This window comes from Martes martes (assembly GCF_963455335.1).
Source record: "Martes martes genome assembly, chromosome: 18".
Taxonomy (NCBI): Eukaryota; Metazoa; Chordata; class Mammalia; order Carnivora; family Mustelidae; genus Martes; species Martes martes.
In genome coordinates, this window is record NC_137906.1 from 35,600,648 (window position 1) to 35,616,136 (window position 15,489).

General features: G+C 42.1%; 1 protein-coding gene across 7 annotated transcripts in view; it reads right to left on the reverse strand.

Annotated features, from left to right (window-relative positions):
- The window catches only part of RBFOX1 (RNA binding fox-1 homolog 1), an 861,682-nt gene that overhangs the window by 575,743 nt on the left and 270,450 nt on the right, over window positions 1-15,489 (reverse strand). For all 7 annotated transcript variants that reach the window (XM_080830139.1, XM_080830147.1, XM_080830150.1 and 4 more), the window contains exon 2: window positions 62-103. In XM_080830139.1, coding sequence (XP_080686265.1) covers window positions 62-103 — 42 coding nt within the window. The remainder of the gene's footprint in view (window positions 1-61; window positions 104-15,489) is intronic.

Genomic DNA, 15,489 nt, shown 5'->3' on the forward strand with positions numbered 1-15,489 from the left:
AATTTTTGCTTATCATACAGAAACGAGAACCAGGAAGTATTTTACTGGAAAATGCACCTACCCTTAGCTGATCTCTTTCACAATTCATCTGTTGTCTTGAAACCTACAAAGGAAAGAAAAAGAGGGGGGGAAATCAGCAGGTTCTGCACAAAAACAACATGAAAGAAAATGGAAAGTTGCTTCTAATCACTCGGCTCAAAGCAGACCCAGAATTAATTAATTATGTATTTAATTTTTTTCCTTTAGGTCTACACAGTCAGAGCTTCACTTGGGTTTTCAGTCGTGTGATCCAGAAATACAGCTAGGATGAGCCAGAGTCTTGAAGAAGAATGAGGAGAGAGATCCCATAGAGCGCGTGGGAGGCAAATCTGCCCCGGGGTGATGGTTTCCCTCCTTGTGAAGGTCCCTCTTGCCCTAGGGGTGCTGGCGCTCTTCACTGAAAGCCCACTCAAAACGGTTGGGGCTGGGCACTGGCCATCACAGGACATCTTGTCCCGTGTCAAGGACCAATAGTGTCACCTACATGCCTTGGCAAATGGGCTCCATTTTATGGTCCAGTTCTGATCATACCATCGTTAAGTCCCCATATAACTGTGTTGGGGAGAATTCCGAGGACATGCTTATATCAAAGAAATTCTGATGAATTTGTGATATCTACCATAAGCTCAAAAAAGAGAGATTCATGATACATACGCCATGCCTCGATGACCCTCCCCTTACCAAAATGTACTTCTTAAAATCAAGGATGTTTCTTGAGAGTGACCACTAATGTAATATCCAAACAGGAGAAATGGATGTGAGTTGTAGGAGAGGGTAGGGTGGCATCAGTGATGATGCGAGGGACAGCAGACGTGAACTGGGAGTGACAAGGCAGACTGTGACATATGGCCACTCTACCTTTGTGGGGACTGGCTCACTCGACCTTCAGCTCAGATAGTGAGCTGGAGTAAAAATCTGGGTCTGCTTTCACACTAGATTCTGTATATTTCTCGATTTTTTTTTTTTTAACCAATGCAGCAACCCCTAACTCCTTATATCTGACAGTATATTGCAAGTTTTTGAAACTTTTACTAAAGGATAAAAAGGTTTAGGAACTGACTTTTGATGTATATTTTATGTATTTTGTATTGAAAGCTTCTTTGTACTTTCTCCAAAACAAAAACAAGAATCTTTATTTTGGATATGCCAGAACCCCACAATCTATAAATCAGTGTTTTGCCAATGCCCTTTAACCCAGAAAGATGTTTCTGAATAGCACCTAAGAAAATAAGAAGAGATACAAACAGATGTTTATTTATATGTCAATTAACTACCGCATTATGGGTGAAAGAAAAATTTGTAAATATTAAAATGTGCAGTAATGGGAAAATACAGAATAAATTCTAGTACATTCATATGATGGCACAACATGCAACATTTGGAACCACAGTTTTGAAAAACAGAAATGGGAAATGTTCAAAAGGCACTGTGTAGTATTTGAGAAAAGAAGGTAGAAAGGTGCACACATGTTGTAATTCCTCTTTTGTTTAAAAAACTCAGTAAAAGGGATGCCTGGGTGGTTCAGTTAGTTAAGCCACTGCGTTTGGCTCAGGTCGTGATCCCGGGGTCCTGGGATTGAGTCCCGCATCGGGCTCTCTGCTTGGCAGGGAGCTTCCTTCTCTCGCTGCCTCTGCCTGCTCTCTGCCTGCTTGTGTGTACTCTCTCTCTCTGGCAAAAAACAAAACAAAACAAAACAAAAAACCTCAGTAAAAGAGGTCACTATTAAGAAGAAAGAAAGATAACAGAAAAAAAAAGAGGAAACAACTGGGAGGAAATATTCCAAAATATTCAAAAGAAAATGGGTACAATTCTATAAAAATACAAAACATAGACACGCAGTGGTTTATACACTTGAAATAAGTGACTTAATAGTATGCAAACTTTATCTCCAGAAACTGTTAAAAAACGAAGTGGTGCAAATCTACAAAGACAGAAAGCATGCTGGTAGCGGCCAGGGCATTTGGGGAAGAGGCCGTGAGGAGGGACAGCTTCAGGGTTTGTAGTTTCCATCTGGGGAGATGAAAAGGTTCTCACACTAGAGAGTCATGGCTGCACAATATAGTGGGTGTATTTAATGTCCCTAAATTGATGGTAAATTTTCTTTTATGTGTATGTTCCCACAGTATAGTAAATGAAGCAGGTGAGGAGGTTCTGGTTCTAGGTAGGATGGAAGAAGCCCACTCACCTGGTCTCCCTCCACTCAGTGCAGACACAAGGTAAGCAGGTGGGGTAGGCAAGAAGAGAGAATGCAAAGTACCAATAGACACGTGGTGGGTTCTGCCCCCCTCCCATGGCATGGATTCAAGGTGGTCTAGAACCCAGGATTAAGCATCAAAATACAGATAGAGAGAGATGCCCAACATCTGAGAAGACAAAGCTTCTTTGTGATGTGAGATGCTCTGGTCCCAGTAGGTAGCAAATCCCCACTGACTTTTCTCTCTGTTCTCTTCCACTTGGTTGGAAAGGCAGGCTTCGTTGTAGGAGCACAAGAACAGGGTAAAAAAGCACCAAATCTCTGGCTAGAGAACAAGAAAGGGGAGACCTAGGAAATTAAAAAAAAAAAAAAAAAAAAAAAAAAACTTTGAGGATCCTAGAAAGAGTTTGGAAGGAAGGAAAGAGTTCCGGGAAATGCTACCATGTACTGCTTTTATGAACTCAACACTCACCTGAGTCACACGTATCTGCGTATGACCCAGACAGTTACCACAGACTTTGCGAGCTGAACTGGGCAGACCACTGATCGGGTAGCCAGACTGGCCACTGGGACGCACACGTGTGGGACAGATCCAACTATTACAGAAAGTCTTTGACAGCAGAAATGATACTGGAAACAAAATCCAGAGAAGGAAGGTAAGAACTTCCAGCCTGAATCTAACTGGATCAGTTGCCCAGTAACACAAAAATATCACCAATTTCCACAGAGTTACAGTAAGACCCGATGTATCATAACATGAATATTCAGTCCACCCAGGATACAACTAGAATTCCTAGGCATACAAAGAAACCAGAAAACCTAAACTCACGCAGGCAAAGACAGTCACAGACACTGATATGGGGATGACACAGATGTTGACATGGTCAAATAAAGATTTTAAGCAGCTATTCTAGAAATGTTCCAACAAGTAAGGGAAAACACAGTAAAGCAAATGAAAAACAAACAAACGAACAAACAAAAAAGATAGTGTTAGCAAAGGAATTGAAGCTACAAAGAAGAACCAAATGGAAATTTTAGCTCTGTAAGAACAATAGCCTAAATGAAAAAATAATAATGATAATAATAAAACTCAGGGAATGAGTTCAAATGTAGAATGGAGAGAGCAGAAAAAACTCAATGAACTTCAATACATAAGAATAAAAAGTACCTAATCTAAACAACGGAGAGAGAAAAGTAAATCCAGGGACCTGTAGCATAATACCAAAAGACAAAACACTCATGTCACTGGCATTCTAGAATAAATACAGAGTTCACTGCAGAAAAATTATTAGAAGAAATAATGGCTAAAAATTCCCCATGTTCGGCCAATGACATAACCCTATAAATTTAAGCTCAGCAAACCCTAAAGAGATAAACCCAAAGAAATTCACATCTAGATATAATCAAACAGCTAAAAACCAAAAAAACAAAATAAAGAAAATAATAAAACCAAAGCACACTTTGAATACAGCCAGAGACTAATGATGCATTATTTGTGAGAGAGGAACCATTCAAATAACTATGATTTCTCATCTAAACAAACAAAAACCAGCAAGGCGAGAAGAAGGTGGCACATGGCTTTTTTAAGCGTTGAAGGAAGTGTCAATCCAGAATTGTAATTCCATTAAAAACAGCCATTAGGGACGCCTGCGTGGCTCAGTTGGTTAAGCAGCTGCCTTCGGCTCAGGTCATGATCCCAGCGTCCTGGGATCGAGTCCCACATCGGGATCCTTGCTTGGCGGGGAGCCTGCTTCTCCCTCTGCCTCTGCCTGTGCTCGCTCACTCTCTCTCCCACTCTCTCTCTGACAAATAAATAAAATTAAAAAAAAAAAAAAAAAAACAGCCATTAGAAATGAAGGTGAGGGGCACCTGGGTGGCTCAGTGGGTTAAAGCCTCTGCCTTCGGCTCAGGTCATGATCCCAGGGTTCTGGGATCGAGCCCCGCATCAGGCTTTCTGCTCAGCAGGGAGCCTGCTTCCTCCTCTCTCTCCACTTGCCTCTCTGCCTACTCTTTCTCTGTCAAACAAATAAAATCTTAAAAAAAAAAAAAATCATACATGGGATGCCTGGGTGGCTCAGTTGGTGAAGACTCTGCCTTTGGCTCAGGTCATGATCCCAGAGTCCTGGGATCAAGCCCTGCATCAGGCTCTCTGCTCAGCGGGGAGCCTGCTTCTCCCTCTGCCCCTCCCTCTGCTTGTGTGCTCTCTGACAAACAAAATCTTTAAAAAAACAAAACAAGGGGCGCCTGGGTGTCTCAGTGGGTTAAAGCCTCTGCCTTTGGCTCAGGTCATGATCCCAGGGTCCTGGGATGGAGTCCTGCATCAGGTTCTCTGCTCAGCGGGGACCCTGCTTCCTCCCCACTCTGCCTACTGCTCTGCCTACTTGGGATCTCTGTCTGTGTCAAATAAATAAATAAATAAATAAAATCTTTTTTTTAAAAAGGAAGAAAAAGAAATGAAGGTGAGATACTAAAGAAGCTAAAAAAAAAAAAAAAAAATCATTGCCGGGGCACCTGGGTGGCTCAGTGGGTTAAAGCCTCTGCCTTCGGCTCAGGTCATGATCTCAGGGTCCTGGGATCGAGCCCCGCATCGGAGACTCTGCTCAGCGGGGAGCCTGCTTCCTCCTCTCTCTCTCTCTCTCTCTCTGCCTGCCTCTCTGTCTGTCAAATAAATAAATAAAATCTTAAAAAAAAAAAAAAAAATCACTGCCAACAGACCCGCTCTCATAGAATTGCTACAGGAAGTTCTCCAGACAGAGGGAATTTAATACTAGAAGAAAATGTGGAACATCAAGAAGAGAGGAAGAGCCAAGGAAACGGTAAACATATGGGTGAGTATAAATGTAACAGACTCCTCTCTCCTCTTGAGCTCTCAAACATGTGTAATGGCTGGAAGTAGAAAATGACAACATTGCCTCATTGCAATGTACCTGACATAAACCCAACATGAAGAGAGGAAAGGGGCACATAGGCCAATGAGGTTTCTCCATGCCAGCTGAAATGGTAAAATATCGACTCCATGTAGACTAAGAGAAGTGAAGAATGTGTGTGCTGTAATCCTTAGAGGAACCACTTAAAAAAAGGGGGGGGGGCGCCTGGGTGGCTCAGTGGGTTAAGCCTCTGTCTTCGGCTCAGGTCGTGATCCCAGGGTCCTGGGATCAAGCCCCACATCGGGCTCTCTGCTCAGCAGGGAGCCTGCTTCCCTCTCTCTCTCTGCCTGCCTCTCTGCCTACTAGTGATCTCTGTCTGTCAAATAAACAAAATCTTTAAAAACAAACAAACAAACAAACCAAAACCACCACCACAACAAAACAGGATATACCCAAAACAAACGAGGCTGGATATCTGTATACAGAAACAAACCAAAACAAAATGTCCCAACCTAAAACTCACCCTATTAATCTAAAAGTTACCTCGAGCAGGCCACATATCTCAATATGAAACTAAATCCAGGTTCAATTAAAAAGTGATGACAATATTTTTTTCTTAATGCTTTGCTGCGGTTTTCAAAGCGTCCTCTGTGTCATGCAGGACATTTATAATTGGAAAATATTTTAGTTCAGTGGCTTACAGAAATATGTGTCTTTTACAGATATTGTTATTGTAATAGTGACAGCTTTCATTTTAATTAATTAAATAAATTACTTTATCGAGTAATGCGATCAATATTTTTAACATGTGTCTTCAAACCTGGGAGGGTTTGTCAGACACACAGAAGCACAATGACATTTAAAAAAACAAGGAGGGGCCCCTGGGTGGCTTAGTGGCTTAAAGCCTCTGCCTTCTGCTCTGGTCATGATCCCAGGGTCCTGGGATCAATCCCCACATTGGGCTCTCTGCTAGAGCAGGGAGCCTGCTTCCCTTCCTCTCTCTGCCTGCCTCTCTGCCTACTTGTGGTCTCTGTCTGTCAAATAAATAAATAAAACCTAAAAAATAAATAAATAAATAAAATTTAAAATAAATAAAAAAACAAGGAGCCTACTGTCCTAAACAATGTGGAGTGATGCCATATTATAATGTTCCTATTACGAAGGAAAACAAGATTGGGATATAATAAAAAAAGGGAGTTTGAGTCATTTGTACAGTGGACATTTTTTTATTTGTGTTTTTGTCTTTTGTTTTTTGTTTTTTAATTTTTCCTGCATGGCACATCCCATATTGTTTTGCCAGTATTCTTTTTTTTTTAAGATGTTATTTGTTTATTTGTCAGAGAGAGAGAGAGAGTGAGCACAAGCAGGGGAGTGGCAGGCAGAGGGAGAAGCAGGGAGCCTGATGCAGGACTCAAACCCAAGACCCCGGGACCATGACCTGAGCTGAAGGCAGATGCTTAACTTTCTGAGCCACCCAGATGTCCCTGTTTTGCCGATATTCTAGTAACAATAGCCCGCTTCTCCTTTTTGGGACATGTTCCTATCTGATCCCATAAATATTCTGTGAACTGGATGTCCTCACTACCACATTCTACCCGCTGCCTAATGGAGCCTACGTCTGCCATTCCCTCTTTGGCTGGAAGTCAACTCTGTAACACCAGCATCTTCTGAGGAACGGGGCTGCTCACCGCCCCTTCTTCACCAGGTGACAGAGCGAACTTGGCCATTTGGGCAAGACGGCTGAGCCCCACCACAGCCTGAGATTGTGCTCGTCACACAACACTCGGAGCAGGGGTCATGACGCCCTGAAGGCTCCCTGGTTATTGCTAGACCTCTTAAATATTTTTCCCGTAACCATGATGAGAGAGGGCTAGAGAACAAGAGGCACCTGTAAATTCTTATCATCTGTTATGAAGAAAGACCCCTCTAGTGCACTCTTTAAAAGCCAACCTTGAAAAATATCTTAAATGTACACTTCACTAAATGTCATTTCATTTGGAAACTAACATGCAGTATTTTTTTTCCCCCTCTCATGGCAGTAATGCACAGAACCAATATATTTTATAGCCTAAATGGAAAAAGGGAAAGTGGGAGGTCTGGTGCTGCTCCTTTAAGATGCTTCCAGAGAACCAAATACCACTCTTGATAGGGCTGCCAAGTAAGCACTTATGAAAGGTTAGAAACTGAAGCAATAAACTTCAGCATGAGACCCTTTGCTCTCCTGGTTGAACGGGATGTTTAATAGCAGGGATTCACCTTCTCCCATCTCCTATCTTCACTGAGCCAACCTGGCCAAAGAATCTTTCTCAGACTCAGCCTTTTTCATCTTCTACTGACTTTGAGCTCTCTCTTATCCGTTCTTCCCGCTTTATCTTGACCCTATTATTAGTTTGATTTCCCCTCCCACACATCAGACTGGATCTACAAGGGAAAGGACTGAGTCTTACTCGGCTCTCTTCTTCTGGAGACCAGGACAGTCTTTGCAATCTATTCATTTCATTTGTTTGTCTTTTCATCCATCCTTCCACGTATCCAACAACAAGCGCATACAGACGCTGTATATTCTGTATATCAGACACTGTTCTAGGTACTAGAAACGCAACAGTAAAAACAAAAGTCTTCTGGAGCTTACTAAGGGAGGAAAGCAATAAAACAATACAGGGAACATTAGCTACAATGAATAAGATGTGCAATCACCTTATTTCAGAGAGTTGAAAAATGCGCTATTTTTGTCATCGTTATTTTTTTAGAAAACAGATCCAGAGAAAGAATGAATTAAACAAAATCCTTTCAAGGAGAGAAGAGAATGTGTAGAAATCCCAGTGAGATTATTAAGTGCAAGTAATTCAATATGGCAGAAGAGTCAAGCAAAAGAGAAAATGAGGAGAGATTAAGGTAAATTGGAGCACTACTCAAAAACAAAACAAAAAGTTAAACTGGGAAAAGTACAAGTCAAAAGAAATAAGACACAATAAGTTAATAGATAAATAGATGTGTAGATTGATCGAAATAATATTATGGTAGAAATTCCAAATTTCAGGGCAATTGTGAATTATTCAGAAGAAAAGCACCAAAGAAGTCTAGCAACATAGAACTCAATACATCAAATCAGCTGGTACCTACATAGATTTCTCAAATTCTCCATTTTCATAGTCATTATAAATTCTTCTGAAATAAGATGATATTCCCTATGAAGACATGCTTCAAATTACCTAGGGTGAATTCTACAGTCTGCCTTTTCCTTAATGCATTTCAGGATTATTGTATATATTTCACAGGTGTACTCTGAGTTCCAACTATCTGACAAGCACTGTGTAATGGGAGGGGATGCAGATATCAATGATACACGGTGAATTTCCTTAAAAAAAAAAAAAAAAAAAAACAAAGACAGGGGAAGAGATGAATAAAATGAAAATTATAGTGTCAGGTCCCAGTGTGATAGAGGGGGATCCCACAGGCACCCAAATGAGAGGCACCAACCCAGTCCGCTGTGTGGGAAAAATAGTTGAGAGAGGCATCAGTCAGGTGTTTCCAGAGATAGAGTCCTTGATCTGACCCTCACTTGATGAATGCGAGTTGGGTGGGCAGACCTACTCAAGGATTTGGGAAGAGGATATTACAAAGAGCACAGCTGAAGGCAGGACAAAGTAAGGGAGAACACTGGACTGAGGCATGAGGGTTAGGGAGCTACATTATTATCACACAACCTTTACATTTTGCTCATATTAACTGTGCTAACAGGAAAATAATGATTTTAATTATTTTTTAGTAAAATAAGTTTCACACTAATGTTTATGACACACCAAAAAAGGTGCTATATGCTTTTGAGGAAGGTCTTGGTTAATGCTAACCACATCGTGAGTAGACAGTACCCTTAGCTCCATTTTCCAGATGGGGAAACTGAGGCACAAACAGGTAGAGGGACATTCAGAAGTTACAAAGTTAGGAAGTATTAGGGAGGGAACTCCCATCCAGATGGCTTGACTCAAGCCCCTCTTTGAATCAGTGCAGTGCAGAGCTCCCAGTATCAAGGAAATCAACCCAAACCAAAGAAACCCACATTTTTAACCCACCCCCAGTCTGCACCCCATTTGTCCTTAGCAAGTGCTCTTCTGCTGCTCTGCCTGACATGATACTGTTTATATATACCTGTGGTTGTCTTCAATAAAACATAAAATGACTATGTTGTTAGGCTCCATAAATGCACAGATCTGCACACTTTGCTCCTTGTGGCTGAATGAGTGTAGACTGGGATACTTTCCACCAAATCAGATTTCTCTGACGACAGTCCACTGGATCCTTTTGCAGGTTGAGTTTCTTCCCCAGTGGAGACTGGAGGCTCAGGAATCAGACAATTTCAGTCCAATCATGGCAGATCGTCTACGTAATATTAACCATATTATATCATCTCCCTATTCTCAATTTCCCCATCTGTATAATGGGAATAACATGGTGCCTACTTAGTGTCTAATTTTCTTGTGAGCACAAAATAAGATATCCAGGTAAAGTACTAAGTAAATCAACTGGCACATTTAGATAATTCAACAAATACTAGAAATTGCTGTAAGAATTATTGGGAGGGCCAGGGGTTTTCAGAAGGACCATTAGGCCAGTGAGTTGGGTTTATATCCTGACTTTGCTCCCTCTAGGCTGTGGGAATTTGGCTGAATAATGACACTTTCTGAGTCTCAGATTCCTTTTCACAAAAAAAAAAAAAAAGAAAGTGTATATATGTATACACATATATGAGTATACATAGGCAATAGCTGCCCTGAAATTTTTAAAGGTTTGATATTATCCTTTTGAGATGGCTGGGTAAATGGGCCCTTGTCAGGCACATGGATTAGAGCGTGACTTGGTATACACCTGCTGGGGAGCAGGTGGCAGCTGTCACAACACAGAATGTGCATTTGCTTTCTCTCAGAAATTCCTCTGCTAAGGAGCACAGAATGAGGGAAGAATGGGGAGGAGAGGACATGACTTCTCACAACAAAGACCTGGACCGTGGAGAATATGAGCGTCCATCAGTACCAAAATGTTCAGTAAATTGTGGTTCACCGCTAACAGGGGTGGGGAAACCTTCTTCTATAAGAGTCAAATGGTAAATAATTTTGGCTCTGAGGGTCATAGAGTCTGCCACATTTACTCAGTCCTACCCCTGTGGTGAGAGGGCAGCAAAATCCATGTGTCAACAAATGGCTTCAGCTGTGTCTCAATAAAACTTTATTTTCAGAAAAATGTGGGCTGCATTTGGCTTGTGGCCATAATTTGCCAACCCTTGATCTACACTATGGAATACTTTGGATTCACTAGAAATTTACAGATAGGAAATGGTGTCCATGAAAGAATGAATGAAACAAAGCAAGTCGAACCAATTTAAAAAATAATCCAATTTTTAAAAAGTTCTGTGTGTGTGCGTGTGAATACATATGTGCGTGTGTGTGTGTGTGTGTGTATATATATATATATATATCCCCAATTATACATGGACAAAAGTCTGGAATGATAAACAGTAAACTACACACAAAAACACAAAAATGATGTCCTGGGATTGAGAATAATAATGGGGATAAAGAAGTGGAAAGGCTATTTCTCATAATCATGGGTTCTATTATTTCAGCTTCTTGCAATGAATGCTCAGTGCTTTTGTACATTCAAATGAATAGCGTCATAATAATATAATTTTTAAAATCTGATTTTTATAGTTATTGTAATGGTTAAATGAGGAGTTGGATGTAGGGCATGAAGCCCAGGCTTAGCCCAGTACCTACCCACATAGGAGGTACTCAATTAACAGTAGCTGTCAATAACTCTCCAAGACACCGGAAGGGTAAACCAAGGGTGACCATCCTAGGAAAAGCTCAACTCCAATTTTTTGGGGACATTTTCTAGTTGAGTTTGTGTTCTCCTCAGTGGAAAACTGAAAAATAAAAAATAAAAAGAAAGTTTGGCCTGCCTGCTCTAATTCTGGGTTCTTACATGAAATGTTTACTAGAGATCTGAGTTTAGGAAGACCTCAAATCCTTGAATATAATGCAGTCCACTGCACTGGTTGTAATAAAGCTCGCTGCTCTTTCCAACTGTATCCTACAACGAAGCGTGTCCTCTGATTCCAGCCAGACAGTCCCATTTATGTCGGATGTGAAAATACAGAGCCCATCACTTGTAGTGGTTGGGTTTTTTCATTTGTTTTGGGGATTTGGGGTGGGTTTTTTGGGCTTTGTTTTTGGTTTTTTTGGTAGAAGGGAGAAAAAAAAGTGGGTGAAAGGAGTAATTGCTTAGGCTTCAGGAAAGGAAGCAAGGAATAATCAATTGAAAAAAAAATGAAAACAAAAAGTCACAACAATGAGTCAAGTCAGCCATGATTAATTAACTCGATTCTGGCTCATGTTGTATAAATTGAAGAAAATGCATTTGAGAGAACAACCTGGGAAGTCCACTCATCTCTTCCCCAACAATTTCATTTCAGCCTTGGGGAGGACTAGAAATTTGCTCCTAAAGTCTCGTTGTCTTGTAGAGGAGCTGGCTTTGGAGGGGAGACACCGACACCGGGCTGGAGGGGACCAGAGGAAAGAGCTTGGCAAGGCTAAGTACTCGTCGCGGGGTGGAGGGAGAATGGGTTTGTTGTTATATAAAACCCTGAGCAGATAAGCCCAAAGACTGAAAGCTCTAACCTACCTAACTGATGGTTAACAATGCTCGGGATAATTTATTAAGCATGTCCTTAATTTCAAAATACCAAGGGTTTCTGGCACTTAAATGACCTACGGCATGGTACGTGCCACGCACTACACCTTTAACAGTGAGCACTTTTTCTCCCACTGTTCCTGGTAAAACGGTATCATTTCGATGATACTGGTACTTCTGGCAAGGAGAGGCACTGCTCCAGATGTAAGTCACTGGGGAGATCCCAGTGTTGGTTGTCTGATTAAAAGGAAGTCAGAGGTCAGGATGCCTGCAGAACGTGAATGAGCCTCAAATAACGGGTTTTAAAGAGCTGTTTTCTTTAGGGAGAAATGCTTTTTACACTTCCTCTGCCATGCACCCACTTGTTAAATACCCCATTAGCAACAGAGCAGGGCCCCCAGGTCTGAGACAAAGCCATCCAGGCAGACAGATTCAATAGACAAACACCTAGCAAGAGGTGGCAGCCACAAGTAGCACCTGGCAAGGATTCCCTTCAGCCTCCCGCATCCATCTGCTTCCTGAAAGGACGCAGTCTCTTCGAGTTGTTCATTTCAGGCCTCCAAGTGACAGGGCGGCCCCCTGGCCACAAAGAGGCCCGGCTGCTTGGACACATGCACACCCTTTTCCAAGTACAACCAGAATACATCTTTGCATCCGACAGCTTGCAAGGTGGGGTGGGGGGAACATACTGCCTATTATTTATTCTAATAATAAACCATTACCCCAGGCACATTTTTATTCTCCAGATTTAATAAGGTATTTTGTGAACCGAGGCAGAGGAGGGAGGGAGGAAACAATTGTGGTTATTAGGAAGATGATTTCTGTTTGTTTCAGACGCAGAAGTAATCACCATTCCTTTCCTTCATAATCAAGGGTTATAACTGCCCCCCCCCATCCTTCCCCAACCTCTTGCTCAGGCCAAGAAAATTCAAACAACACTCACCAAAATGTCCTGAGGAACTAAAAGAGCTTGGCATGCTTCCCTGAACCAGTCTCCTAGGACCATCATTACCTTATAGCCAGAGAACTCTGATTATGGAGCTGGGGATCTCACCACAGACTTCTTGTGGCCCCCCCCTCTCCACATCCAGAGGTGAGAAAGAGAGAGGGAAAACCAAGTGGGTGATGTACATACCATTCACTTACACACCATCTTACCTGGGATGAATATATGTTCTCAAGACATTTTTGCATTAAGACATTTTAACTGGAGTTCTTTTTTTTTCCCCCTTTCTGGTTAGATGTTGCAAAGCTCTAATGATAATTTTATCACAAGTTGATAATTTTATAATCTGCATCCCAATTAAATAGATTCAGCAGAGACAGACAGGCCACTGGCCTTATCTGGGCAGTCATCCTGATCATGTTAATTGAGAGACATCTGAAAGGCATCTCAAATGCTGCGGTTAAGAGGATAAACTCGAACAGCCAGATTTCCAAGGGTCCAACTCCCAACCTTGCGACTTATTAGTTTAGGGAGCTTGGACAAATTCCTCACCGGGACCTGCCTGCACTCCCCAAGGGGTCATCGCAAGGTCCGAATGAGTTAACATCTGTGAAGCAGTTAGAGAGTGCCTGGGTACCCAGAAAGCACCGAATAAGGGTCTTTCCGCTGTAAGAAAGTGAACTTTATCCAAAGTCTATCGGTCGCTTTTGCTGTTATTTATTCTTTTTTATTTATAGGTTGACAATGGACTGGGTCTGCCCAGCGCTGTGCTTAGATGCTAAGTGGCCAACAGCACAGTGACAGAAAACCAAGGATTTGGAAAGTGTCTGATGCTTCTGGAAGTCTGGTGCTACGACATTAAAAGTTCCCATCCACAGATGGTAGAGTATGTCAACAGAAATAAATCACGTAACAACCACAGTACTATCAGGAAAAAAAAAAAAAAGGCAAAGTGAACGAAGTCCCATTGGACCAATTTTCCAGACAAGGAAATAGGGGCATAGATGACTTTCCAGTTGAAGGCAGCTCAGGTGAACATCCAGAGGCTGGCTTCCTAAACTACGCTGCTATCTGCCTCTAAAGAAATCTTTGCATAGCTGTACGAGGTCTTTACCATTCCTGAGTTCTGCGACTTTACAAAATGTCATCATTTAAGAAATGGGAACAATCCTGTAGCTGGAGAAGCTTGAGGAGTGTTCATTTTGTAATTTTCCAGTTCAGTTGTCTGAAAGGGTTGCCTGGGTGGTGGCTGTTATTGTTGCTGTGTGTGTGTGTATGAGAGAGAGAGAGAGAGAGGGAGAGGGAGAGGGAGAGACAGAGTCACACTCTTCCTGGAAAGCTTAATGGAAGGAGTGCTGGAAGACGTATGCTTCATGAAAAATGAACGCTTATAACCCCTCAACTTAAAGAATCTTTACTGGAAGAATTCGGTTCACAAAAGTTCTGAAACAAAGAGGAGGCATTCATGTAAATTGCAGGCAATTTAAAAGGAAAATCTAGGTCATCTGGCTGTTTGCTTTGTCATCATCAGTATTAATTAGACGCTGGAAGTAATGACTGAGCTCAGAGAGCTCTTCAGATTTAAAATAATAATAATAATAAACCAACAGAGCACAGCTTTACCTTCGGAAAGAAAATATTTTCACAAGGAGCGTTCTGAAGGAACCTGAGTGGGAAAACCTTGCAATTAAATTCTGCAAATGCGCTGTGAAATAATCCCAGGGGAAGTCTTATCTGTACTTAATATTCAAATAAATATTCTTTTTGTGTACCGTGCATTCAATAGGGTGCATTTTATTTAATTTAAGTGTATAACGTAATCAGTATCATGAGGAATAATCACAGGGAGCAGTAGAACCCTTTAACTAGGATAAATAGGCCAGCTCCGCAGTTGAATGGGCAATCGTGGGCGAGGAAGGAAATGCTAAGTGCAGGATCCCAAGTACAGTTTTCCCTGGACTGTCCTACAGGACCTTTGCATATCCTACTCAAAGTCTTGTGCACGGTATCATCTAGGAGCAACTGAGAAATGTGGTTATCTCACGCCCCAGCCCAGACCCACTAAATCAGAATCTACGTTGTCCAGGACCCCGGGTGATTCACATGATTCACATGCACATGAAATCGGGAAAGGGACTGAGGTCAGGCCAGTTGGGTGCTCTCCACCAGGGGCTCAACTCTGTCTTCACATATGGTAGGCACCCAAAGGCTCCCCGGGCAGGCTCACTGCCCTAACCAGCCCAGCCCTGAGGACAGAAGGAGAGGGCAGAGGGCAGGGGTCTTTCAAGCCAGTGAACACAGCAGGCGCTTCTGCTCTCTTGGTTGAACTGAATTCTGGCCATTTTGTGTCATTTCTGCTGACTCACATTACCTTTCTAGCTGAAGCAGGTCTCACACTGGCCAAGAGCCTCCTTCCACAAATGCAGGCCTGCTTTTGACCACAGCACTTGGGGACTTTGGAAGTTACAGAAGGTTTAGTGCAGGGGCTATGCTTGCCTCAGGGGACATCAAAAGCATTTTCAGTTCACACGGACCCAAGCCAGGGTTCCTTAGAGAACGTGAAAGGAAACTCTGTCACCACCAAAAAAATGGCGGGTGAAATTCAAGGATCGCCCTGTTTAACAATGAACAAGTCGCTCATTGTGATCATTCAGGAATACCAGGTCTAATTCCAGTAGGGCATTATCAGAGAGCTTGGGCAGGGGAGAAGTACAGCTCCTCTAGCAGACCTAAGTCAAAAAGCTCTGCATGGGTGG